Raw genomic sequence first — 25,764 nt, 5'->3', positions numbered from 1 at the left:
ATTTCTGGAGGGTGTACCTTGGCCGAACGTGTAGACGTGTCCATCTTTGGCCAGAACCACTGAGAAATGTGTTCCACATCCAACCTTTTTAATGCCTTTATTGCAAAGAGCCTCCACTTTCTAACAACAAATATAAACAAGAAAGATTTTCACAAGTTTTTTTTTATTGAGCATGGATGCATCAAACTGATCAAAAGTGACCATGAAAGACATTTATAATGTTACAAAGCATTTCGTATCACAGAAATATATTAGATTTGAAAACAGTTTGCTTTACATTGTAATGACATTTCACATTATTACAGTTTTTATTGTGTTTTTGAACAAATAATTGCAGCCTTGGTTCCCGCAATATTCATCTTTCAAAATATTCTTTGGCAAGAAGAAATTGCACCAAATTCAAACGTTTTGAACGAAAATGCAACCAATTAATCAGTAAGACTGTACCTGTGGGTAGCATTTCACTGTACATGGTCCAATACCCAGTTTACCGTAATCGCCGTCTCCGAAAGCCCACACGGTCAGGCCGTCTGATGACAGGACCAAAGTATGATTGATACCACATGACACCTAAACACGACAGAAAAGGTCATCTTCACTCATCACGGGCTGATCAAAGGTCATATACACACACATTAGAATGAAAGTCCCGACAATGAAGAAGCACCTGTCCAATGTGGTACCCATCCAGTGCTGTAACTCTCTCTGGGACCATCTTGTTCGAAGTTGACCTTTGACCCAAGCGTCCAGAATCTCCACTGCCAAAGGTGAAGAGTTTTCCATCCGCTGTGATGACAGCTGAGTGTTTGAACCCACACGCCAGCTGAAAGAGGGGAATGATGTTCAACCGAAATCTTCTGAATCCTTAAACCTGTTCGTTTGATGGTTTTGGCGATTGTCTTACCTGCACCACTTCCTCTCCTTGCAGACCCTCGATCTGTTTGGGTCGCCTTTGCCTTTCACTGTTCCCGTGACCGAGTTTCCCATAATCCCCATCACCCCAGCTGAACACCTCTCCGGTCTCAGTGAGAGCCAATGAGTGGCCATCAGACCCGTATGACGTCACCAGCTGAGTCACTACATAACCTACAGTATTGGTAGGGAGAATTTTTATATTGAAGTTCAGATAATAATAATATTTCATTCCTATTAATTATAATTATTGTATAGTTACACTACGTTATTTAGCAAATTGATTAAGAGGTTGTCATTACTAATTATTACATACACTATTATTAATTCTACAATTATAGTTACAATATAAAACAACAGAGGTTGATATTAAATTAAAAAAATACAATTATTAACAACAACAACAACTAATACAATAATGATAATAATTTTTAAAGTATTATTATTAACTATTATATAGTAACAATATATTTAAAAACATAGGTTATTATATTACTATTATTAATAATAATTATTTATTGTTGTTGTGATTATTATTATTATGAATGTTGATTGTTATTAACAAGTCATTATTATTATTATTGTACTTAAAAAAAAACATCAAAGATGGAAACAAAATTCATGTATTTAAAAACCTCTCGCAACAGTTTTGGAAGTGTCTAATATGACTGCATCCATATCTACAAGTCATTTGTCTTTGGTAAAGAGTTTTTGGCTCAAAGGATGCATTTAAAGTCACACCAGAGGTGTTCTGGGAACAGGAGCTGGCTTTATGCAGACCAGTCAAGGGTCATGTCCAAACTGTTGCTATAAAAATCCCCTAAAATATCATTATATGCTTTAACATTAACATTAGTCCTCATGGATATTGCTAGGATAGTCAAACCTGATCATTAGAAGGGGGTGACCCAATACTTTTGGCAATATAGTGTGTGTATATATTTTCCATATCATTATTAAATAAAACTTACATAACAGTCAGTACGTGTTAATTCACATTACCTTGTAAAGCTGATATGATAGTCGGCGTGTAGAGATCGTCTGAGTTACCCTGTCCGAGCCGTCCGTAACTGCCCTCCCCTACAGCCAGAACCGTACCGTTAGCCTGAACCAAGAACGTGCAGTTCTGACCACAAACAACCTGAGAGAAACACACAGCACAGAGAACTCTTTTAAAACCAACACGCCAACTTTTGTGGTATCTTTGCGTGCGTTTCGCGTTAATAATCTACCTGTTGAGTCTGGGAGAGAGAGGGAGCGAGTGTGGGCACAGAAGCGCTGGTTCCAGCGTCCGCCAGCTGCCCGTGACGCCCATTACCCCACAAATACACCTCGCTTTTACCACCCTGCTGCCAGTCCTGTCACAACCACAAACGGGACTTTATTAGATTAAAGAAAGATGTTTAAAGCACTGTTAAATAGAAGAATAATCCCTTAATACGCATTGAAAAACATTGTTCTTTTAATGTAATCTCAAGCCATTTCAGCAAGCTGTAAACGTAAAACACACAGAGATATGCTTTAAATAATGAGGAAAGGAATTCACGTAAAGCGGAGACAGGGTTTTTTTGTGTGGGGTAATTTATAAAAGCTGAATGAATAAAAACATGCGAAGAGTGATAAAAATCTGCCTGAAAGAACAATGCTGAACACAGGGGCTATACTGACAGAGACGGATGAGATAGATGAAGGAAGATCCGGACGTCTTAACACACACTTCCAGGTTATCTGCAAAACCTCACACAAGTTCAGGAACACACAGACTTACTTCAGGTCTGCTGGTCGCCCAGGACATGAGCTGCTCATCCATCATGAAGGTCCATTTACTGTTGTCCTGGAAGGAGATCAAAAGACTCTTTGCATAAATCTAAATAACCTTTAAGGGGCATATTGTTGAAAACAGGATTTTTCTACTTTTTTCCCTGAAGGAATTCTGACGTCACTGAGATACTATTATATCTTAAACCGGTTTTTAATGTTTATATTTTCAGTTTTCACTTTAATTGTAGCTGAAATTTTTGTAATTTTGTTGTGTGTTTTGCATATAATACACTAGTCATCTATATGGTTTTATTAATTTTATTTTTAGTTATTTTAGTATTTATATATTGAATTTAATTGAAATATTTAAAATATATAAAAAATATATAACATTTGATAAATGATATATATACTAACACTGTCATTATTTCACAGTTTACTTGTTTTTACGCATTTTTTTGTCTCTCATTTTGAATTATTTGACTTTATCTTTTTTTTTATTTTATCCTTCTTACGCATTTCTTCTTTTCTTAAAAGTAAAGCAGCAAAAACATCTCATTTAATATTCCAAGTGTCAAAACAAGAGTCAAAAAAGGTCTTGAATAAATTATGTTGTTTTTGTGCAAAAAACCACACTAACATTAGAAACAGATGTTCCTTCAAATATTTCACAAGGATTAACTTCTTTGTATTTTACCAATGGTTTGGTCAGCTCCGTGGACCCAGAATGATGGAACTCTGGTGCAATGAAGGACTCTGGGAAGGCGGTGCCACGAGCAAACGCCTCTGCGCTCTTCACTGTGGTTGAATAAGTGGAAAGCCAGTTCCACTCCGAGGGGCAGAAGGATCCAAGGGTCCCGTCCTGCTCCGGCCCCGTCCCGCTGTGGTGAGGCGGTCTGGGCTGACGGCACAGCAACTGATCCAAGAAGAGACCCACGGCCAGAGCGGCCAGACTCTGAAGAAAGGCACTGTGGGTCAGCTGATCGCCCGCCATCACGTGACTCTGAGGAGCACACATAAAAAGATATGATGTTACATGATATATACAACACGCTGAGAATACCTTTTCATAGAAACCATTATGGAATAATTAAGGTTTATGTTGTTTAAAGTCACCAAGACTGCATTTATTAAATCTAAAATACAATAAAAATACAATAAAAATAGATTATATATACTATATATACTCATATATATATATATATATATATATATATATATATATATATACTCATATATATATATATATATATATATATATATATATATACTCATATATATATATATATATATACTATATATATATATATATATATATATATATATACTATATATATATATATATATATATATATATATATATATATATATATATATATATATATATATATATATATATACTCATATATATATATATATATACTCATATATATATACTCATATATATATATATATATATATATATATATATATATATATATATATGTGTGTGTGTGTGTGTGTGTGTATGTAGTATGTATGTATGTAGGGATAAATGATAAATAGATAGATATGATCTCTGTTTTAATATATTATAAAATCTAATTTGATGAAGTATGAATTAAAACTCTTGGTGGTGCTGAGGTGATGTTGACCCAGAAAGCTGCAGCTCAGATTTATCAGAGCAGAAGCTGCAGTGAACTGACGGACTCTGGTCTCTCCTCAGCAGACTGCAGACTGCAGGAGATCTCTGCTGTTTAACCGAGCTGTTAATAGAGACTGTTAAGTGAAACTCTGCAGCAAAACTGGTCAAAGGAGAGTCAATATGCTAGCAGAAAATCATGAGATCAGAACGGAGGCAAATATGTATATTACGCGTCAGTTGTTCTAATGTACAGAATGCAGTTATGTCATTTCTAAAGCATTAGAGAAGACTTCAAGAACTCATTTCAACACAAAGCACACTTATACAGCTTTTCCTGTTTTAGAATCAAAATCTATCCATAAAGGTCCTTCAAATTAATTTAAATGAATAAAACAAAGCGGTGCGATTATAATAATTATATTTCATTTATCAGCATTAAATGTATTATTCACAGCAAAGTCAAGAATAATACAATTTAAAATTATAATATCAGAATAATATCAATGTAATGAATTATACAATAATTTAACTTATACAATTATACAATTTATTTTCACAAAAATAATAAAAATTAACAACACCAACAATAATATTTATATGAAAACTTATATATATATATATATATATATATATATATTTTTTTTTTTTTTATTTTTTTTTTTATATATCCATATCATATATATACATGACAATTTTGTATGAGAGTGTTTTGTAAGTATTAGCGATTTTTCATTTGATTTGTATACTAAAAGATTAAAGGTTAAAAACTATTTGTTTTTTTATATAGTTTTCACTTGTCTTTAATGTTTTGTTTTTGTTATATTTTTTTACAAAATACGTAATATTCATCAGTTATCAGCCACAACACAAAGACAGCAAAAGATAACTCATCACCTGAACAATAAATGTAGTGAATTTTGAGAAAGTGTGTGCACCTTTTCATAGCTGTACTGCTCCTGAAGCAAAGTAGGAAGGCGCTCAAGAAAGACGGCCATGCAGGGGGCACGATTCAATCCCAGAATGCCCTGACTGCGTAGAACAGAACGGCAAGAGGCCAGAACGTGATTCTGAGAGATCCAGTCTGGGGTACAGCGAATTAGCAAAACATCCTGTATTAGGAGAAACGGAATTAAACGTTAATATTTCAAATCAAACAATAATTGATTTAAACACCGTTTCAGAAAGCGTTCGGCACCTTTGATCTTCCAGAACAAGCGGTCACCCCTATGTGTGGGATCCAGGTGGTACAAACCACAGAGCCCATTCCTGTAACCACAGTCTGCAGGACTGAACCATCCTGCAACACAGGGGAGTTTCAGCCGCAAACAGGAGCTTTGTAAAGCCAATAGAAGGAATACCTATACGAAGCGTTTGACTCACCCTGAGAGACCAGATGTTGAGCACCCCTCCGATTCCTCCAGACACCAGCACAAGTCCACTGGGGCAAAATGACAGGGTCTTTACCGCAGTAATGTGTCCACTCAGGCGGAACACACATTTAGCATTCCCCCGCTTAAACACACACACACACACACACAAAAACTGTAACTAACAAACTCTAAAAAAGACCTTTAGTGACAATTAATCTAGCAGTAAGAAAGTGAATTGAAAGGTGAGTTTTAACAGGCAATAAATAAAAAGGATTCATTTACTTCAAGTAAATTATCCTATGCAAAAAAAAAAAAAAAAAAAATCAATCTGACCTTGATGGCACTGCTCTTGTCTTGGCTGGTAGTTTGGGCAAGGAAATTGGGCACTGAGACATTAGCACCCCCTTGAGGAAGAGTCCACACATACAGGAGGCCATTTTGACATCCACTGAGGAAATAAAAGAAAATCTTAACCTTTACGTCATGGATTGGACACCTGTGCATCCTTTAGTACCAATATAATAGAGACATGTCTGCATATCCTAAAAATACTTCATGAAGTGCTCATTTAAAGCTCTCCTGTGAGATATTGTGCACCCATTCTTCACTTTAATGGTGTGAAAAATAATAATAGTGCCATACTATATACTTTTGTAACATTTTAGGACCACTTGATTTGATTCATTTATAATGTTAATGTTTCTTTCACCACAGACATCCTTCAATTTGTCTATTTTCCACTCTTTCTATGACCTTTAGGTTTAACTTCTGTTCTATCTATTATCTAAATCATGTCATAGATCTTACTATAAACAATTTACCTGTGCATAATTTTTTTTTTATTAACTATTAAAAATGTATTGCTATGTTTCTTTTTTCTTTTTGATAATTCGTTACACTCTAATTTATGCTATATTAAAGAAAATATCAGTTGCTAAAAATTCCAATGCAACATTTCTCATTCTAAAGTAATAAAAATAATAATAAGTGTCTGCTAAATGTAAATAATGTAAGATAAATGAAAATAAAACTGAAAAAAAAATTATACAGACATATTTAAAGGCAACAAAAACTAATTAAAAAAAAAAAGTATATATATATATACATATATATACATACATATATATATATATATATATATATATATATATATATAAAATTTTGTTTGTCTTGATTATGTCTCAATGATACTGTAAAATAGCAATGGTTTCTATTCCCAATTTATTGCCATTTTAAGAATTCTGCATTGTAAATGGATTTTTTTTTTTTTTTACAAGTAGTAACACCTCCAACAATCTGCTACATACTGAAGTAGGTGCATTTCTGAAAATCGCTGTAATGATTAAGCAAATGGCACACTTACACTGCCATCATAAGACGAGGCTCCGGTCCTCTCCCGGGCAAAGGGCACCACTCGGCTGTGTTGACGGTGCCGGTGTGGAACAAAGAGTGGAGGGTGACCCACGCACCACTGGCACGACCCCAGACCTTCACCACCTCAGAGCGGCCCACAGACAGCAGCAGATGACCAGTAGGGTCCCACCGGAGCGCACTCACACTCTCCTGTCAACATACAAACACGTCACTCTCAAACATACAGGTTTATTTGTGTCAAAGTATGTGTTCAGTTTCAATCTGTCTGAAATGTGTCAACAATCCCAATTCATTTCATTAATTCAGATCATTTGGTTTGTTAAGGTCATTATTCAAAAGGTTTTCCGAAAGTCTCCACGTTGCATTTTATAGAATAAAAACAAGTGTATTTTATGAATGAAATGCTTGTGATTCATATCACTTCCAGTTGACTGTCTTAAGAACAAACAGTTTTAATTAGTCCAAATAAATGATTTATTCGCTGACCTTACATCGGTATTGACCAGGCCGTCATTACTGGTGAATGAAGTGTTTGTCTTTAGGACTCCATACTTACAGGAAATGCTGTTAGCAAAATAGGCGGGTCGATTTCGTAGCTCTCTGCTGTTGCTAGAAGAATTTTGCCATCGGGATAGCCCACGGCAAAGGGTTTATCAACACTGTACCAGGCCAGACACTGAGGTGCTAAAAAAAAAAAACACAGCGATAGTCATTCTCCACTGAATAATGAACACACATTAAAAAAGGAATTTTCAGCACATTTATGGACTAACCTTCTTTCCTGTAGCAGTGAGTGAGCTCTGTTCGATCCACCCTCAAGTCGTCCGTGACCTCCAGCCAGCAGAGGGAGCCGTCCAGCCGGCCCACCAGCAGACTCTCAGGAGGGCTAACCTGACTGCAGGCTTCCTGACTGAGGAACGGAGTGGAGGTCTGAACCCACGAGAGCGCAGTGACCCAGGACGACTGAGCCTCAATGTGCGCCTGAGTACCTACAGGAAGGAAGACAACAACGAACACTTCCAAAAGGTGCTTGTATAATACAACCACTTTGTCCAGGATATTTGAAGCATAGCAAAAATACTACAACTTAAAATAAAAATAAATGAGTAACACTTTACATAAAACCTTTACTTATAACGCATTATAACAGGTTATTATAAATATATAGTTATAATTATTCATTAAGTGTGTTGTAATACATTATATCTTTTTGTAAATAATTACAACCAAATTGAAAATGAACAAAAACAATGATTCGACACGTGTTATAATGTATTAATTGAGAGATTAATTAATCGTGAGATTGTACAATGCATTATAAAGTGCATTACAAAGGATAATTAATGCATTAAATTATACATATAAAATATAAATATAAAAAAAAAAGCTCATTTAAACATGTTAGTAATAGTACATAATGTATAAATAAATTAATAAATACTATTATAGTATATACACAATACTAAATTATCACTGGTCACATCAGCACACATTGTTTCAGAAGAAAAGTTATTCTGATGCAAACTTAATTGCAACATAATTTTGCTTGCATCTCGTCTTCAAGTTAACTTGCTCTTACAATAAATTATAAATTACTGTACCCATTCGATTATATAAAATATATGGCAGCAGTAGTGCTGTTTGCGTGTATATGTGTGTGTGTGTGTGTGCGTGTGTGCATAAATGTGACAGCAGGATGCTGGTCTGACCATTGACGGTCCAGATGTTGATGAGTTTGTTTTGGAAGGCGGCCAGAAGAGTTCCCCCTGCGCTCCACGATACAGCGGACAGCAGATGAGATCCCATCGCACCATCTGAGCTCTGAGCATCCTCACTGCAGAGACCACACACACAAACACACAACTGTCAGTGCCCAAAGCATTCGACAGAAAAATGATTTCCCAACAGACCTGGGAAAAATGTGGAATTTCTGCCTTTCCTAATCAAAGAGACAAAAACCAGAGTCTCACCTGACGCTGCAGGTGTGCGTGTGCTGCAGTTCTGCTGTGTTCGGCGTTACAGTCCACAATCGAACGGTCCCGTCCTGTGAGCCAGTGGCCAAAAGACCTTGTTCTGTATTCCAGCTGCAGCTGCTCACCTACAAACACAACAGCCAATCAGAAACAGACTACTAGTCAACACACACACACACATATATATATATATATACACATATATAGCAATAGATAGATAGAGATAGAGATAGAGACATCTAGCATGATTCTTTAAGTGTTTCTAGTGTATCTACATCCTCTTTACTCTGTTTTGATGTCCTTCCAGCTTTTTAATGAGACACTTGCGCAGATCTCCGGCCATGTCGCTGTATGTCTGGGGTCTGGCGGTGTTGTCTTTCTCAGAGACCGCCAGGGCCTGGACCAGCTGTTGCGCCGCCCACTGCCGGTGTCTGCTGGTCAGCCTGGCCGACAGGGCGCAGGCAGCGAGCGCATTAGTAAGCTCCAGCGGCCCGACTCGGACTCCCACTTGAGAGAGAGGAGGACCTGAGGGTGGAGGGCTTCCAACTTCTGTCCAGTCACATGCGGAGTTAATTGGGATAATAATAAAAAGTAATACGTAAATATGTAAAAAAAAAAAATAATAATAAAATAAATTCTAAAAGGATTTCCATGACAGTGTGACATAAAATTTAAATATTTAATTTTATTTTTATTATATTGTATTTCTAATATATTTTACTAGAATTATTGTCATGTGACCATCATCTGACAAAGAACCATTAATTTTCTTTAGTGATACTTTAGTCGGTACTACTTCAATTTAACATTTCAGGTCTGGATGACAAAGTTCAGAAATGGATGGTCTGAACTGAACTAAAAATATTTATGAAACATTTTAAATATATGTACTGTTTTGGGAAATTCTTTACCCTTTGATTCGGTGGAATCGCTTCTATCCACACTGTAACGGTATCGGACACCTTTCTCCGTCAGGAGGGACACCAGACTCTGAGTGACCAGGAAGGTGGGCGGGGTCAGTTCTCTGGGCTCCTGTGGCGCCCCCTTGAGGGAGGAGCTTTGCCTCATCCTCTGCTGCGGATCGGTAATAGCGCTGATGTTCATCCCTGTAGCTGCTGCCATGAGATCCTGAGAGGAAGGACATGCAGGTGAGACAGCGTGATTAGGCGGGAGACAGGATGATTAAATGAGCTGAAAGGAGAGAATGATGAAGAGCATAGCAAGGATAATGAGGTGAGAAACATTAGCGGAGGAGACAAGAAAGACTTGGAAGGGAGGAGAGCGAGAGAGTGAGAGAGAGAGAGAGAGAGAGAGAGAGAGAGAGAGAGAGAGAGCGAGAGAGAGAGCGAGTGCAGTACCTGAGTGCAGATGTCCACTAACTCTCTGTAGGCAGCAGGACTGTGGGACACTAAACTGCCGATAGCAGAGCTGAGGAAGGACAGGAAGGCGGAGCCTGTGCGATCACTCAAAGAGCCACGCCCAATTCCCTGCTGGTCCATGCCAGTGTGGACACGCCCCCCTGCTGCCAGACACATCAGCCGCACCAGGATACGGATGTCAGCCAGACCCAGAGCCTCCAGACCACTGGACTGATTACACACTGAACTACTAAAACACACGGTTACAGATACACAATGTGTATACATTTACATCCAAAGGGGCAGGGTTTAAACTGGAGAAGTGCGCCGTACACATCACCAGAAACAAGTCAAGTTAAAGTTAAACATGCAATTAAATTTTCACAATAACATACTTAAGATGCAATGACTATTCATTAAAATAATTTACAATAAATACAAACACAAAATTACTTATATTTTCATAAATGTTTAATTATTGAAAAATAAAAATCATTTGAAAAAAATCTGTTAGAAAAAAAAATCTGCAGATCTGCAGATCGCTTAATTTTTCCAAACAAATTGATTTTAATAAAGTTTGATGACCATTTTTTAATATTGTTTATATATCTTTTCTATTTTTACATTTTGGAAAATGATTTTGGATTTTTGTGGTTAATGGAAGCAGAAAATATAATCAACATTAATAAAACCAATACAAAATTTTGATCTGAGGGTTTTCTTTTGAGGAAAGTCTACACCTGGAAAACAACAGTTATCAAAGTATTTCAAACTGTGAAGGTGATTACATAAAATAATTCTCATAAAAGACATTTTCAATGTTTCCTAAATTCTGTTTGTATGTTTACTTTTTTATTTTCTATTTAAAATAAATAAATATATATTAAATACTGCATTTGTGCAAAGGAGTTTATTGTTTAGCAAGGAAAAGGGATTGTGCAAAACAAATTTAAATAAAAGTAAAATGCGCAAAGAATAAATAAGGCAAATATAATGAGGGAAAGGGTAACACATTTGTCACTAATGAGTGTGATGTTGATGGGTAAGTAATGGAATTCTGCGAGGCTCGGATTCTCTGCAGGTCATTCAGACATTGATGGATCCATCACAGTATGACATGTCAGATTCGCTGAGGAGGAGTTCACAGAGCAGATGATATTTATAGTGCCGAGGGAAGTCAGGTACGAGTGATTGTTACCTGGTGGAGGTCTGTGAGAGAGCTTTCATCACCATACTGTAGGCTAGCAGGATCTGAGCGGTGGAGGTGACTCTCCTCAGAGCCAACAGTCTCTCCTGGGGCTCTCGCAGAGATGCGGCCTGCTCCCCGAGACTCAGAGGAACCGAGGAGCTTTTCAGCTCGGTGCTGACAATACCTACACACACAAACAAACAACCCGCTACACTTCACTGACATTTTGGAAAGCTCTTGTGGGAAACATGAAACTAAATAAGAGCTTACCTTTGTAAATCAGGTTATTGTCGCCACTGACCGAGCCACTGACGAGGGCTCCGAGTGGGTCGTGTTCAGTGAAGGGGATTGGGTCGGGCACGGGCTTCTTCTCACTCAGACCCAACGGCCTCAGAAGAATCCCAAAGTCCTCCAGACCTGTAAGCCTGTCTGAATCGGAGTCTTCCTGGTTACCTAGATCCCATTCATCTAATACAGACACATTTAAATCATTACACACACATATATTAAACTGCATAGAGTTGGTTATTTAAAAGCTTGGACATATACCTTCTGATGTGCCATCTAACTGACCGATCAGATCAGACGCCAAACCTCTTGCTCTGGAAAAAACAGCATCCGGTTTGTTATACAGCAAAAGTCAATAGCTACAGAGTGTTCATTGTTTCTTCATCACCTGTCTTGTTTGGAGCTCATAACACCTAAGTTGGATGCCAGGTACTTTTCCCTGCATGTAGTGCACAGCAGGTAATACGGACTGCCCGATCCGCATTCGCCTCCGAACCAGCCATCCACGTAGGCCCCGTTGCTGCGGTAACCACGGCGACCGGCGCTTTGACCGCAGCCCGGGTGGTTGCGCTTCATGTGGATGTTGAACTGCAGGGTGAGTGTGTTACACAGCTCACACTCCACCATCTCATGAGGCTCCGGGTGCTCTTCTCTGCCCTGAGAGAAGAATGAGAAATACGTTCAGAAATGGAAAAACAATATCAAAACAGCCAGAATGATGAAAAAAACAATGCCATCTGCACAGAATGATAAGATAAATTATAAATGGGATGGAAGAACAAATGAGGTATGATAGAAATACAAAACAATGAGTTACAGAAATGATAGACAACAATAATGCGATAGAACAATAGACAGACAGGATGATGAAGAATGAATGAGAGAAAAACAGAATGAATGAAAGAGCAAATGAACAATAGAATGCATGACAGAATGATAGAAATATAGAACGGGTGAAAGGATAAGAGAAAAATAGAACAAACAACAGAACGTTAAGGAAATAGAATGAATAACAGAATGATAAAAAAATAGAATTGATAAAAGTAGACCAAATGGTAGAACGATAGAAAAACCCGATCTACAGAATCAATGGTGACAATGTAAAAATTTGAATACATAAAAGAATGGGAGAAAAATGGAATGAATAATAGAGAAAAAGACAAATAAAAATGAGAGAAAAATAGAAAAAAAAAATGACAGAATGAAAGAAAAATGGAAGGGAATAATAAAGGGGTTGTGACAGAATGGTAGATACAGAACGTCAGACAGACAATATCTCCAGTACCTCTACCATCCACAGCGTGTCTCTCTCAGAGGTGATGAACTCTGGTGTGAGCAGCTCCTCGTACGGCTCTTCTTGGTACGGATCATCCATGTAGCCCAGCTCTGAATCATCTTCAGCAGCAAACGGGTGCGTCTCCGCCCGCTCCGGCCACTCTGCCACTCCCACGTCCTGTCTGTAGAGCGATGGCACGGGACTGGGCGACGGCGAGTCTGAAACAAAGAAGTTCCATGAGCAAACTCATCCTTGATGAATTTTAAAAAATGAACTGGACTGCGTTGTATGTGATTCTGACCTGCTCTCCTGAAGGACGTTCTCTGGCTTACTCCGGACCGCTGTCTCCGTGCAGGTGGAGGTCTGTTCCTAGTGAGGTGAACATCTAAGAAGTTCTCTCTCTCCACCAAGTCCAAACCTGCCAAGAGACTGGAAGAAACATCAGGGATACAAAATAAGTAATGGAAATGAGCCCATTTCAAGATATCATTTTCCTTGCAGCGTACTGTACAGTATATCATATTTTAGGAAATTTAGTAGGTCACTGTGATCTTGCAAAGACATCACATACTGTATACTAGAAACAGAAAGTGTAGTATGCTGCTATGCGCTTCCAAAGGCAGACACTATATATGTTTCCATCCAAAGGTTCGAATTAAACCTATGTGCAAAACTGGAATATCGCAATAAAACATTTGCAAATAAAGCACTGTTTACAAACAACGAGTCAAAGAGAACAAAATCGTCACTTCCTGGTAAACTGGCACTAAATACCACTGAGAAAAATAGGAGAAGCCACTGAATATGATCATTTTCATATACGTGACCCTGGACCACAAATGCAGTCTTAAGTCGCTGGGTTATATTTGTAGTAAAAGCCAACAGTACATTGAATGGGTTATAATTATACATCTTTCTTTTAATGCAAAAAATGATTATGACATTAAGTAAAGATAATTTTCCATGATATTGATATTTTGTGAATCGCCTACTGTAAACATCAAAACTCCATTTTTGATTAATAATATGCATTGAAAAGATCTTCATTTGGACAACTTTAAAAGGTGATTTTTTTTTTTTGCAACCTCAGATTCCAGATTTTCAAATTGTTGAATCTCGGCCAAATATTGTCCTGTTCTAACTCATCCAAACTTAACCTAAAACATATTTATTCAGCTTCCAGGTGTGGTACAAATCTCAATCCCAGGGTCACATATAATAAATTACTTGGGAGCATTTTGCACTGGCTTTTTTTTTTCTTCAAAATGCGCATAAAAATAGGTGGGTGGAAACGTAGCTACTGAAACCAAGTGACTATTAAGGTTCATTAGGTCTCAAATTAGCATGCATGAGATGACCTTTCACTGGTTAGTATATGTGGTGTATGCATGAGTTCACCTCTCGTTGGGTTCTCTGCTCTCCTGCAGGTTTAGAGGAGCTGGAGACTCAGGGCACTGGACCGTCTCTGGTCCTTCAGAGGAGGGCGTATCAGTGGCGCCCCCAGCAGACGAGCCTTCTCCTGCCTGCTGCTCCTCTGTGATGGGATGCTCCAGCATCCAGCTCGCCAGCACCTCGATGGTGCGCGAGTCCACCTCCCCGGTGACCCCTGAGAGAAGTCACAAAGAGGTCAGGGAGAACACTCAAAAATGTTTAGACAGTTGACTGAATCAAAGTTTCTCTTGAAAAATGTTGGCCTGAAGTTTATAATAAAATGCTTGAAATTTCTTGAATATAAAGTATCTGTAATTCTTTTTCTAAAAAACTATAATTGTATTTAAAAAAAAAAAAAAAAAAATATATCTTTTATCTCTATATATATATCTTTTTCTCTCTCTCTCTCTCTCTATATATATATATATATATATATATATATATATATATATATATATATATATATATATATATATATATATAATTTGAATGTTCTCTTTATTTATTGTGTATATAAATACACATACATACAATATATCTTTTGAAAATATGCTTTTGCAAGTCTACATTTATATTCCTATAATTGTGAACAATATAATTATATAAACATAATGAAAAGACACAGTTGAAAGTTATAAACTCAATTCTGGAAAAATAAACCCCTCCAAAAAAAATTGTTTACCTTATTTTTTGAGACAAAAATAAACAGAATTGCGAGATGTAAACTCAAAATTGCAAGAAAAAATATGTTTGCTGAAAATAAAATTAATATATAATTTTATTTTTGTATAACCATCACGTTTAAGAAAATGCAAATATGCATAATAAAATGATCACTTCAAACATATGCTAAATATTTTTACGAATGAATTTTGTTGAACTGTGAACAGATCGTTTCTAACAGAAAATAAGACTTCATGCAGTGCTCCACTAATATTTCCCATGATTCAGCTGAGTGTTTTAGTGGGGAAGAACAGTGAGGGGTGAATTGAAGCAGGATCTCACAGGGAAGTGTAATGAGTGTATCTACTGCAATAACAGCATCAGCAGCAGTCGGAACTAAATAAATAAATGCAAAAATCAAAACTATTATCTTTATAACTCTTATTTGTGATTAACTGCACTGCCGTCGTTGGCTTTTTAATCTTTGAAAATTCCATAAACACTGTAACATGATTGTCTCTTTAGCAGGTAAGAATGAGCCTGACTAGATGTTGCAAGCACTCGCTGGTACCTGCTGCCTCCATGGCCCTGTAGATGTGTCTCATTGAGAAGCCCATTTCAAGCAAGCGCACTGGGACAAACATTTGGGGCTGTTCTGAAGGACAGAAATGAAAATATTCAGTAATGCGTCCGAATGGGTCTAGACTGGGCTGACTGATGCAGTCAGTGAGGCAAAAATAGAATGTTTTTAAATGATTTATTTCTAAAATGATCTGAAATATAGCACTGTGCTATCGAAGGCTGAGGAACTTACTGGTCAAGAAAATGACACAATGACTTTTTAAATTTACACGGTAATGATATTAACAATAATTGGGATAAGTCGTCACTTCTCAAATTAATGAAAGAAAATACAATACATGGATTACAAATTCCACTACATATTACACTTAATAAACTTTGATATCTAAGAAGACTTAGAAAAATCCTTAAAAAATATATATATATATAAAATATATATATATATATAAAAATATATATATATATATAAATTATTATTATTAGTAGTAAATAAATTAATTGGATAATACAAGTCATCAGTTACATTTGCAATATAAAAACAAATTATAAAATAAAATTGTTTTTTTTTGTTTTTCTTACATTTCTTAATATCTGACACCAACTACAAATTCCCTTACGTTTTCCCTAATAAAGTTTACTATCTACATTGAAAAAAATTACAAATTTATATATAATTGTTGGGATAAGTCAACAATTAAATCTGTTAAATTAAATTACTACAATTGAAGTAAAATTTCAGGACATGTTAAAGAAATTTGCAATACAATGTGAGATTCAAGGTGCCATTCCAGTGTGAAGATGCACAAAAAAGCCAAAACTTTTTTAGCGAGTACAGTATGTAACGAACCAAAGCAAGACTCAAATGTAAAACATGCACAGACGTTAAGGAGTTACGATTTATAATACTGAATTAAAAAAATGGATGCCACATGCTACTTGTATTCCAGAGTGCGTCTGGATGTCTTACCCACGGGGGTCCTGGTCTGACCGCAGGGCTCCAGGAAGCTGGTCTGCTGCTCAGTGAAGCCCTCACACGAGGCTGAGCTTGTCAGGCTGAGCCCGGGTGGCAGAACCGGACTGTGCACGAGACCTGCCAACGTGGGAAAACGTGCCAGCACCATCCGCCTAGAGGAGCCCAGCCACACACACATGCACACACACAGACACAAGAGAACCGCTAGCACCTGCTCTACAGCAAACCTTCAGCTTGAGCGTGTGTTAATCACCCTCATGTCATTAAGCCATGCTCAGACGCCTGAGGTTAAGAGGAGCATGTGTTTATGAGGTTATAACACAAACGGCCACACGCACACACACACACTCACCTGTATTCTCACTCACACTCTCAGTAACCTGTGTGTGAGTGTTTGTCTCAGTTGATGGCGATCTAGAGTGAGAGTATCCAGGCATGTCAGAGAGATGACCATGTGTGTGTTTGAAACCCTCGTCTCATGTCCCTTTTCTTTTAAATTGACATCGACTTGCACAATTGTTTAAAATAACTACACTGAAGTAATGCCAGTGTGTTGTAACATCTAAAGACTAATTGTCCTGGCAAGTACTTTTTCATTCACTCTTTAAATGTTAAAAATTGGGCTTGGATGAAAGAGAAACTCACTGTAGCAGGTTGATGGGGAGGAAAGGGTTAAAGTTCTCCAGGCCGTCAGCCTGCAGGGCGGTGAGGAGCGAGGCTGTGAGGTCATTGGTGGAGGGCGAAGCTGACTGGCCGAAGATGGCAGTACCTTCAGAGCCATTGCTGTAAAGCGAGACTGAACTGGAGGATTTGGACACAGGCTGAGAGGACGAGTGACCTCCTGAATCTATGTGCACAGATGCAACAGAACAAAGATTACAATTCATATAAAAAACAAACAAATATTCAATTAAATGTTAATATTAGTAGTAGTAGTAGTAGTAGTAGAAGCCTTTGCCTTTGCCTAAGATGTATGAAGTGCCAGTGCTACTATTAAAACTATTATTTTAAAGTTACTAAATTCTTAAATTATGAAATAATATATTCAACAAAAAATAAACCAATGAACATAAATTTTGGCAAAGTTTTTGTGTTATTTTTATAGATTTTTTTATATTTTAAAAATAATATATAAACATTAGTAATAACAATTTATTATATATTTTTCCAGATGTTTGTCTTTTTAGTATATATGAAATACTACTACTACTAAATAACAATAAAAATTGCATTATTATATTATAATTAGCAAATTATAAAAGTATATTAATCAATTAAAAGCATAAACAAATTATAGTAATAATAAAATAAAAAGTGACAACAATGATTATTATTGTTATTATTATGTTATTATATTTAATTATTATATTAAAGATATGAAATAAATGTTATTAAATTATAAAAAAATCAAAGAGTAGTAATATTAATAATTTATTAGATATTTTAACAGACGTATGACTTATGCTTTTGCCTTTTTGCGTATTATAATGCATTATTATGCTACTACACAAAATACATTAATATAAATTAGATTAAAATGATTACATTATTAATATAATTTAATAATTGTGATTTATGTTTAATCAAATACATTAACAGCCATTATAAAAAAATGATAAATGAATTATATCATATTAAAATTATTAAAAGACATTAATTACTAAATCATTATAAACATTTTATTATTATTCAATAATAAGTAATTTTGTTTTATTATGTTATTCTTACTATTCTATTAGTCAGGTAAAAAAAAACAACAACATTTAATTAATACTATTATTATTATTAAACCGTAAAGGTAGTAAACAACTGAATAACTACTTCTTATCAAATATCCAGACCTTTGTGTTCTTTGCTTCCATCCTCATGCAGTTTGTTCAGCACTCCTTTGAAGATGATGATCTGGGCTCTCTCAAGGTCTGATAAAGCCATGGCCTGTTTGATCGGACAGGGTCTGACGGCCCACTTCACCATGCTCCGCACCACAAACTGCAGCACAGAGCGTAGCTCGGCGCTCTCCTCTCCGCCAGCTGAGGCTCTCGCTGGGTCAGGGCTGCTCACATTGACCCCTGCGTCTGACTTGGGAACCAGGAGAAGGTCTGTGAACTTCCCGCAGCCCAGAATGACAGCCAGGGATTTTAGCGCTCCCAAAAGGAGGTAGGAAATGCGGACTGCACGCAGTTCCAAAGCAAAGAAGTCCACTCTGGGTTGTGCTGCGAGTATCGGTGGACAGGGGGCGCTAACACGCTCCTCGTTTGACGGTATGAGAGATCGGAACGCGTCATCTTGGTTCTCATCTCTCCTCTCTTCCACTTTGTTTCTGTCCTCATCGACGGGACAACTCATTCCCTCTTCGTCCATCATAATACGAGCGATGTCTTCGTCCAAGCGTCTCTCCAGCTCGCTGCGCGGGCCGCCCTCAGAGCTGATTCGGTTTCGTGGCAATGCAGATGTTTCAGGCAATCCAGAAGGAGGCTCCTGCTCTTCTAAGATGCCGGTCATCAGGATGAGGTCGAACAACACGGATGGCTTGAGGCCACGGCAGCGAGATATGTCCAGCTGGGGGACGTCGCATGGCTCCAGGGAGGAGAGAGGCGTGTCGCTGGGTGACCAAGAATTCAGGAAGCTTTGGGTTAGTGGGACCACAGCAGGTCACAAGCAGTATGAAGATGAGGAGAGGAGTGAGACGAAAGGGGGCAAGACAGAAATAAAAGAGTGAAAAGGAAAGGATACCATGATTAGAAAAAAATGAAGGGGACAAAAGACAGTACAAGAAAAGGGAAGTGAAGAAATTGAAAAGGGAAAAAGACGCATGCAACTGGCAAAAAGAAGTATAACATACAAAATATACAAAAATTACAATGGCGTCTGAACATAGAAACATAGAAGCAGTGCTGGAGAACATTAAGCCATAAAACACATTCATTTATAATGTGCAAGAAAAATATTACTTGTCAAATTACAGAGACAACACTTATTATTATTTTTTTTTAATTAACTTATCCATCAACATATCCATGCAATATTATTCGGACAAAATTTACTTTCAACCACTAATAAAATATTGCATAAAAATATGTATAAATATTGCATAATAAAAAACAAAACAAAAAAACATAATAAATATAACAAATCTGATGTATAAAAAAGTCTGATATATTTATTTTGTACAAATAAAAAAACTGAGACGTAAATGATTACATTATGAATACATTATCATAAAATAAGTAATAAATTTGTAATAACACTAAAAAACCCAGCAAAATATATAGTAAATTAATTGAATTCAGTAAATGCACTAATCATACTGTTACACATACATTATATTAATATATTAAGCTTTTGTTTAAGCTTAGATTTTTTGCAGCCCCCAAACACCTGAATTTGATCCCTTTGCTCTAAAACAGTATAAACAATGAGCATTTTTACTATGAACCGGACGACAAAAATTATAAATGAAATAATTTTTAATATTATTTATAAAATAAATATCTATTTTATTATTTGTAGCTATTTTTAGATTTATTTATTTTTTTGTCCTTTGCATCTTGGTCTATTAATAATAATCATTTTGCATTAAATCAATATATAAGATTCTGAAATGTAATCATTTTAATCTTGCATTTATTCGACTTTAAGAACACTGTATACATGTATTTGTGTACTTACCTCACAGTAAAATCGGTTTCCTCCCACTGAAGCTTGGCCAAGGGGCTTCCCTCTTTCAAGACCCCCAGAAGAGTCGCTCGTCGACCACTGGGTTTGTGCAGACAGGTCCCTCCAGCACGGAGACCACTGTCCACCCCTCCGATCAGGGCCATGACAGGCCAGACGTCAGCGCACAACACGCTGAGCTGGGCGTCAGAGAGCCCTGCTGGGCCAGAGAGATGGTCTGTCGACGTCCCGACATCCACCCAAGCAGAGCCCCTCTCTCTGTTCACCCCACATTTCTCATCGGACTCCTTACTGGCATGACCTGCTAGCAGAGGACAGATACATTAACCTTTAAACCGCAATTGGCATAGCAAGCTATTATAAAAAGCCTTTTTCTAAAAAGTAATTAATGAGAAAAAAAAATCTACATTATATCCGCAAGTAATCACCATTTTAAATCCAGAAAAATATGTTTTAAATGTATTTACAATACGTTTAGTTTTTTACATTTGCATTTATTTATTGAGCAGACATTAAGTTGCCTTTTTTTTTTAAATGCCTAGTTTTTATTCCTAGATTTTATCTATTGCAGCATTTTCAAAATGATTGACTGCAATGATGCCACACAAATATATAGACTATATAATATGCATCTTTTCAAGCAAATAAACATTTTTAGCAGGCTGTTAACTGACCTATCTTGCCTTGTCCTTCTCTCATGAGCGGGTTGATGAGCTGTAGCTTGTTGAGCATGTGCTGGTTGATGTGTTGAACCCAGTCATCGCTCACGTACAGTCTTCTCAGCAGCTGAATGGTGGACTCGAGCAGAACCGTGGCCCTCGGGCTGCACAAGGGCTCCCCAGGAAGAAGATCGCTAGGCATGCCGCGCATCTGCAGGTCACACAGTGCCACCTACAGGACAGTCGAAGAACAGGAGGCTTTTGAATGATGAATTCTAAAATATACTATATAATTATAATATAAAAAAGAATCAAATAAAAGTGGTTAAAAGGTTTAAGAGACCTTTTCTCCTGGGTTGCTGCTGTAGAAAAGAACACAGGGGTAGAGCTCTGTGGCATCCACTCCTTCAAAAGCTAGCTTGGGCTCCTACACATGCATAAAAACAATTAAAACTGTTTATTTCTGAATACAACATACATACATACACATGCATATATACATACACACACATTCAGCCTATTATATCAAGAAAAAATGAAAGACAGGACTTGACGTTTTAGTATTTTATTGAAGTTTTAAGTATTAAGTATTAATTTTCTTAGAATTAGCAAAACATTTTTTCCAACCAATACAACTGATGTTATGTAAACTGCGAAAATAATAATAATAATCATTTATGTTTTTATAAGAAAATCCTATGTCCTTCAAAATAAACATTTATTTAAAAAAATCTATTAAATCTATCATACATTTTTAATTTTGATTTAACTTTGATGAACTTTATATGTTCTACTAGTTATGTAAACTTGTAATTATTTAAATTAGTAGTTTTAGTAATTATGTAAATTAGTAAAAGTCTCGCAATTTTGTGAGGATTCTCTCCGGCCAACCAGAGTTGAGCAGAGCGTACACGTTATGTTTCGGTAACGGTACGCTTCGAACCTCAACCGAGAGATATATAAAAAAAAAAAAACATTGGAAAACCCCCAAAAGTGAACAATATCAAAGGCAGTGTAAAAGCACCAATGGTTTTCGCCTTTGTATTAGAGGTGAATTAATTACAGATAAAAGCACATGATCTATAATGTCACACAAAACTGTAAAAATCACACAAATTCTTACAGTATTTTTATATGAAGTTCAAATTAACTTGAAATACAGTTATAGGGATACAGGCACATTTAAAATACACAAATCACAGATTTAAACTATGGTTTTGTTGTATTAAACTTGTTTCAGTCTAAAACGGTAATCATTTTGCCTTAAAATAAAAAAAAAGTAAAAGCAGTAGGTTTAACAGGAAAAGCATTTAAACACACTGACCCTGTTGTTTTTGGCGAAAGAGATAGTTCTGGCCTCCATGTCTAGGATGCAGGTGATGGTGTCGCCCTGGGTGAAGGAGGGCAGAGCTCGGCCCAGCTCTCCTCCATGATACAGGCTACCACTGTAGGCCCTGTACAGCCACATGTCTGTGGTGGTGCGATGGTTGTAGTCCCTGATAGGCCATCGGGACACTCCAATACACGTCCCTTCATTTCCCCTGTTCTCCTTAGTGATATAAAACTAAGAGACGGACAGAAAAAAAACACTAGAACGCAGAGTCTGTAACGGACAAGAGACACCACTGACGGTATTTTGCATTCGTACCTTCCAGATGAAGCATCCAGATGTGATGGCAGTGGTGGCCAAACCATACCCTTTTCCCCCCGAACCATGAGAGAGTACATTCCCGCTCTCCAGAGAACAACAGATCAGTTTGTGTGGGTCGAAAGAGAAATCACCAATAGGAATACATTCATCTTCACTTCCACTGTCCTGGAAGACATGTAAGCACATACGCAACAATCTAAAATGCCTGGACACAAATACAATTGAATCAAATTTGCACAACGGACAGATGAGTTTAAATACCCTATTTGAGCTCTCCAAACTTCTCTCTTTTTCTAAGTTTTTCCTCAGGGCCAGAGGTTCCTCCCACATGTATGTGGACAAAAGGCTAAATAACTGATCAACAATCTGAAAACAAAAATAACATGGTAAACGCTCATTAAGTCAGAATCGATCAACCACCAATCATTTAGTTAAAAAAAAAAAAAAAAAAAAAACGTATTTTCTCACTTGTTTCATGACAACGGGGTCTGAACAGGCAGGGAGAAGAGCTTCCAGGATGTGGAAGGCCAGCAGCTTCGTCCGCAGGTTGTGAAAGCGTGGTTTTCCAGAGCTGCATTTGTACGAAATAACGGTCATCAGAGGATCGATCCACTTGACAAATGCAGAGACTCTTTTGGCGACCCTTAGTGATAAAATGCGTCTTAAGAAGACTAGAAAGTCGGCGAGCTGGGACTCCACAACCCTGCTGCTACGGACTACATCTGCACCTTAAATAAAACAAATAAAATATTTAAAATAATATAATATAATATAACAATAAAAACTGTAACATTGTGAAATATTATTTCAATTTAAAATTAACAGTGTATGTCTGTATGCGTTTTATATATACACACGCATACAGTATATATTTTGAAAATACTTGTACATGTAAATATATTTACGTAAACAAAATCTTTCATTTTGGATCATTATTTCCATCAAAAATGTATTTAATTTAATCATTTACAGCACATATATATTTATTTATTATTAAGATGAAATGTAAATTACGGAATAGTTCATTTGCATTATTTATGCAATATTTATAATAAATTATATAATTATTTATTATTATTTTAGTTTTACTAAATACTCATTATTAAGGATAAATGAATATATAAATTTTAAAATATTTAGGTTACATTTAATAATTATGACTACCGTTATATAGAATATATAAATAAAATGTTAAAATGACTGACTTTCTTGTTTGGAAGTTTCTTCCAGGATGTGCTCTGTGGAATCCCTCTCTAGCACCTCCTGCTGCTGGACTGCATGCAACAATCCCTGCAGCTGCTCGCTCATTACATCCATGAGAGCCTGGGACACTTCCAATGGCAAGGCCTCTTCACAGGAACTGAAGAAACACACACACAGTTTTATTTAACTGCTGCTGTACAACCCAGATAGTCTGCAGCGAGGTACTGTCGCTCTTATTGGCAGAGGGGGTGTCTGTTGACACCAAAGCATCCATATGAAATAATAATTAATTAGTAGTTTCTTTACTATTCAAAGTTGCTACATTAAAGCAGTATTACAATGCAGCAAGAATAATGTTTTGAATGCGATTATACATGGCATCAGTTTTCCAAATGTAAGGTTATCGCAGGAGGCGTTCTCTCTTTCCGTGTTTAATTATCAAGTTTATAATCTCACCTGGCCGCTATGGCAAATATCTGCAGGAGTCTGGCAGCGGCGAGCTTCACTGCTCCACCGAGCTGCATGTGACCGGACATGGAGGCGGCCAGCCAGCGCTGGTTCACCAGCACACAGGTGTTATCAGTTAGAGTGGACAAGATCTCCAGGACGCCACATTTAATTATCACCACCAGATCCACTGGCTGATAGTGGAAGTTCAGAGCGAAGACTGTAGCTAACAGCAGGTGCTGATAAGAGCCTGAAATGAGAAATGTTAAATCGCTACTTAATTAAACTGGTATATATTATTAGAGTACTTGGACTACGCCAAACTATATAATAATCAAACTAAGTTTTAATCACAAAGCCATGTTACAAATGGATGTCTATTTAAATGAGTAGGAAATTATAATACTATAGAAAAAAGTGCATGTGCATAGGAATTGTATAAAGTTGATCATTTTATTAAAATTTAAATGCACTGTAATGTATAAAATGGTTAATTTAAATTATTTACCCTGTTTAATATTAGTGGCTCATTATTAATAAAAAAAATTGGTGCTGTCAAACAATTATCATGATTAAAAATAAATCATAGGTGTTCTGTGTGTGTGTGTGTGTGTGTATATATATATATATATATATATATATATATATATATATATATATATATATATATATATATATATATATATATATATATATATATATATATATAAAATAATATGACTAAATTTGAGTAAGAAGCGTTACCTACCAGCCTGTTCTCTCTCTAGAGCCACTTTCTGTCTGAGAACACGCACCAGTTGCTGGTACAGTGTGTGAGCCGCAGACTGTAACTCCCTCTGAACACTGATAGGAGCCGACTGAGTCCCAGCCTAGACACAGACCAACATTTCAAACGTCATACTTCAACAGAGGTACAGGCCAAATCAAGTCAAGACAGCAGTAGCATAATTTACTGGCATAATATGTGATCTGTATTTGGGAAATGTCATTATCAGTGTGTCTTACGGTGTAGTGGTGCATCTTGTTGTTAGGTGCCGCTAGACTGCCAGTGATCGGGGCTCCCAGACCAAAGCAGCCAGAGAGGAACTGCAGCTGCACTGACTGCAGGAGGCCTGGAAAACGAGGAGGCGCCAGAGAGCTGACGCTCTTTTCCTCCATCTCTGACAGGAAGGAGGAAATCTGACACAAGGCCTCCAAACGAACCTTGAAAGAGGGAATGAAAACAGTTGTGATGTCTCCACATCTAGTTATTGAAAGTAAAATGGATCTTCAATGGATGTCTCACCTGAGCTCTTTGGTGTTGCTGTGCCATGGCTATGGTGATGGCTTTGGGATCCACGTGCGCACATCCATCT

At 36.8% G+C, this 25,764-nt stretch overlaps 1 protein-coding gene across 1 annotated transcript in view; it reads right to left on the bottom strand.

Annotated features, from left to right (window-relative positions):
• Positions 1-25,764, bottom strand: part of LOC122326268 (probable E3 ubiquitin-protein ligase HERC1) — a 57,391-nt gene that overhangs the window by 6,562 nt on the left and 25,065 nt on the right. The window contains exons 26-68 of the mRNA XM_043221008.1: positions 25,695-25,764; positions 25,415-25,612; positions 25,158-25,278; positions 24,419-24,659; positions 23,965-24,119; positions 23,228-23,487; positions 23,021-23,125; positions 22,757-22,924; positions 22,433-22,672; positions 21,452-21,535; positions 21,124-21,340; positions 20,444-20,753; positions 18,616-19,400; positions 17,420-17,621; positions 16,769-16,926; positions 15,791-15,874; positions 14,524-14,731; positions 13,427-13,554; positions 13,135-13,343; positions 12,238-12,506; positions 12,111-12,163; positions 11,832-12,029; positions 11,571-11,745; positions 10,373-10,622; positions 9,926-10,142; positions 9,301-9,563; positions 9,012-9,139; positions 8,751-8,875; positions 7,815-8,030; positions 7,598-7,725; positions 7,031-7,230; positions 6,001-6,115; positions 5,678-5,809; positions 5,493-5,594; positions 5,233-5,406; positions 3,371-3,676; positions 2,681-2,746; positions 2,145-2,270; positions 1,915-2,053; positions 905-1,086; positions 668-823; positions 448-570; positions 18-120 (exon numbers count right to left, since the gene is read on the bottom strand). The exon at positions 25,695-25,764 is cut by the window's right edge and continues 169 nt beyond it. Coding sequence (XP_043076943.1) covers positions 18-120; positions 448-570; positions 668-823; positions 905-1,086; positions 1,915-2,053; positions 2,145-2,270; positions 2,681-2,746; positions 3,371-3,676; positions 5,233-5,406; positions 5,493-5,594; positions 5,678-5,809; positions 6,001-6,115; positions 7,031-7,230; positions 7,598-7,725; positions 7,815-8,030; positions 8,751-8,875; positions 9,012-9,139; positions 9,301-9,563; positions 9,926-10,142; positions 10,373-10,622; positions 11,571-11,745; positions 11,832-12,029; positions 12,111-12,163; positions 12,238-12,506; positions 13,135-13,343; positions 13,427-13,554; positions 14,524-14,731; positions 15,791-15,874; positions 16,769-16,926; positions 17,420-17,621; positions 18,616-19,400; positions 20,444-20,753; positions 21,124-21,340; positions 21,452-21,535; positions 22,433-22,672; positions 22,757-22,924; positions 23,021-23,125; positions 23,228-23,487; positions 23,965-24,119; positions 24,419-24,659; positions 25,158-25,278; positions 25,415-25,612; positions 25,695-25,764 — 7,889 coding nt within the window. The remainder of the gene's footprint in view (positions 1-17; positions 121-447; positions 571-667; positions 824-904; positions 1,087-1,914; positions 2,054-2,144; positions 2,271-2,680; positions 2,747-3,370; positions 3,677-5,232; positions 5,407-5,492; positions 5,595-5,677; positions 5,810-6,000; positions 6,116-7,030; positions 7,231-7,597; positions 7,726-7,814; positions 8,031-8,750; positions 8,876-9,011; positions 9,140-9,300; positions 9,564-9,925; positions 10,143-10,372; positions 10,623-11,570; positions 11,746-11,831; positions 12,030-12,110; positions 12,164-12,237; positions 12,507-13,134; positions 13,344-13,426; positions 13,555-14,523; positions 14,732-15,790; positions 15,875-16,768; positions 16,927-17,419; positions 17,622-18,615; positions 19,401-20,443; positions 20,754-21,123; positions 21,341-21,451; positions 21,536-22,432; positions 22,673-22,756; positions 22,925-23,020; positions 23,126-23,227; positions 23,488-23,964; positions 24,120-24,418; positions 24,660-25,157; positions 25,279-25,414; positions 25,613-25,694) is intronic.

This window comes from Puntigrus tetrazona, chromosome 21, assembly GCF_018831695.1.
Source record: "Puntigrus tetrazona isolate hp1 chromosome 21, ASM1883169v1, whole genome shotgun sequence".
Taxonomy (NCBI): Eukaryota; Metazoa; Chordata; class Actinopteri; order Cypriniformes; family Cyprinidae; genus Puntigrus; species Puntigrus tetrazona.
This window is presented reverse-complemented; position numbering and strand designations above follow the sequence as displayed.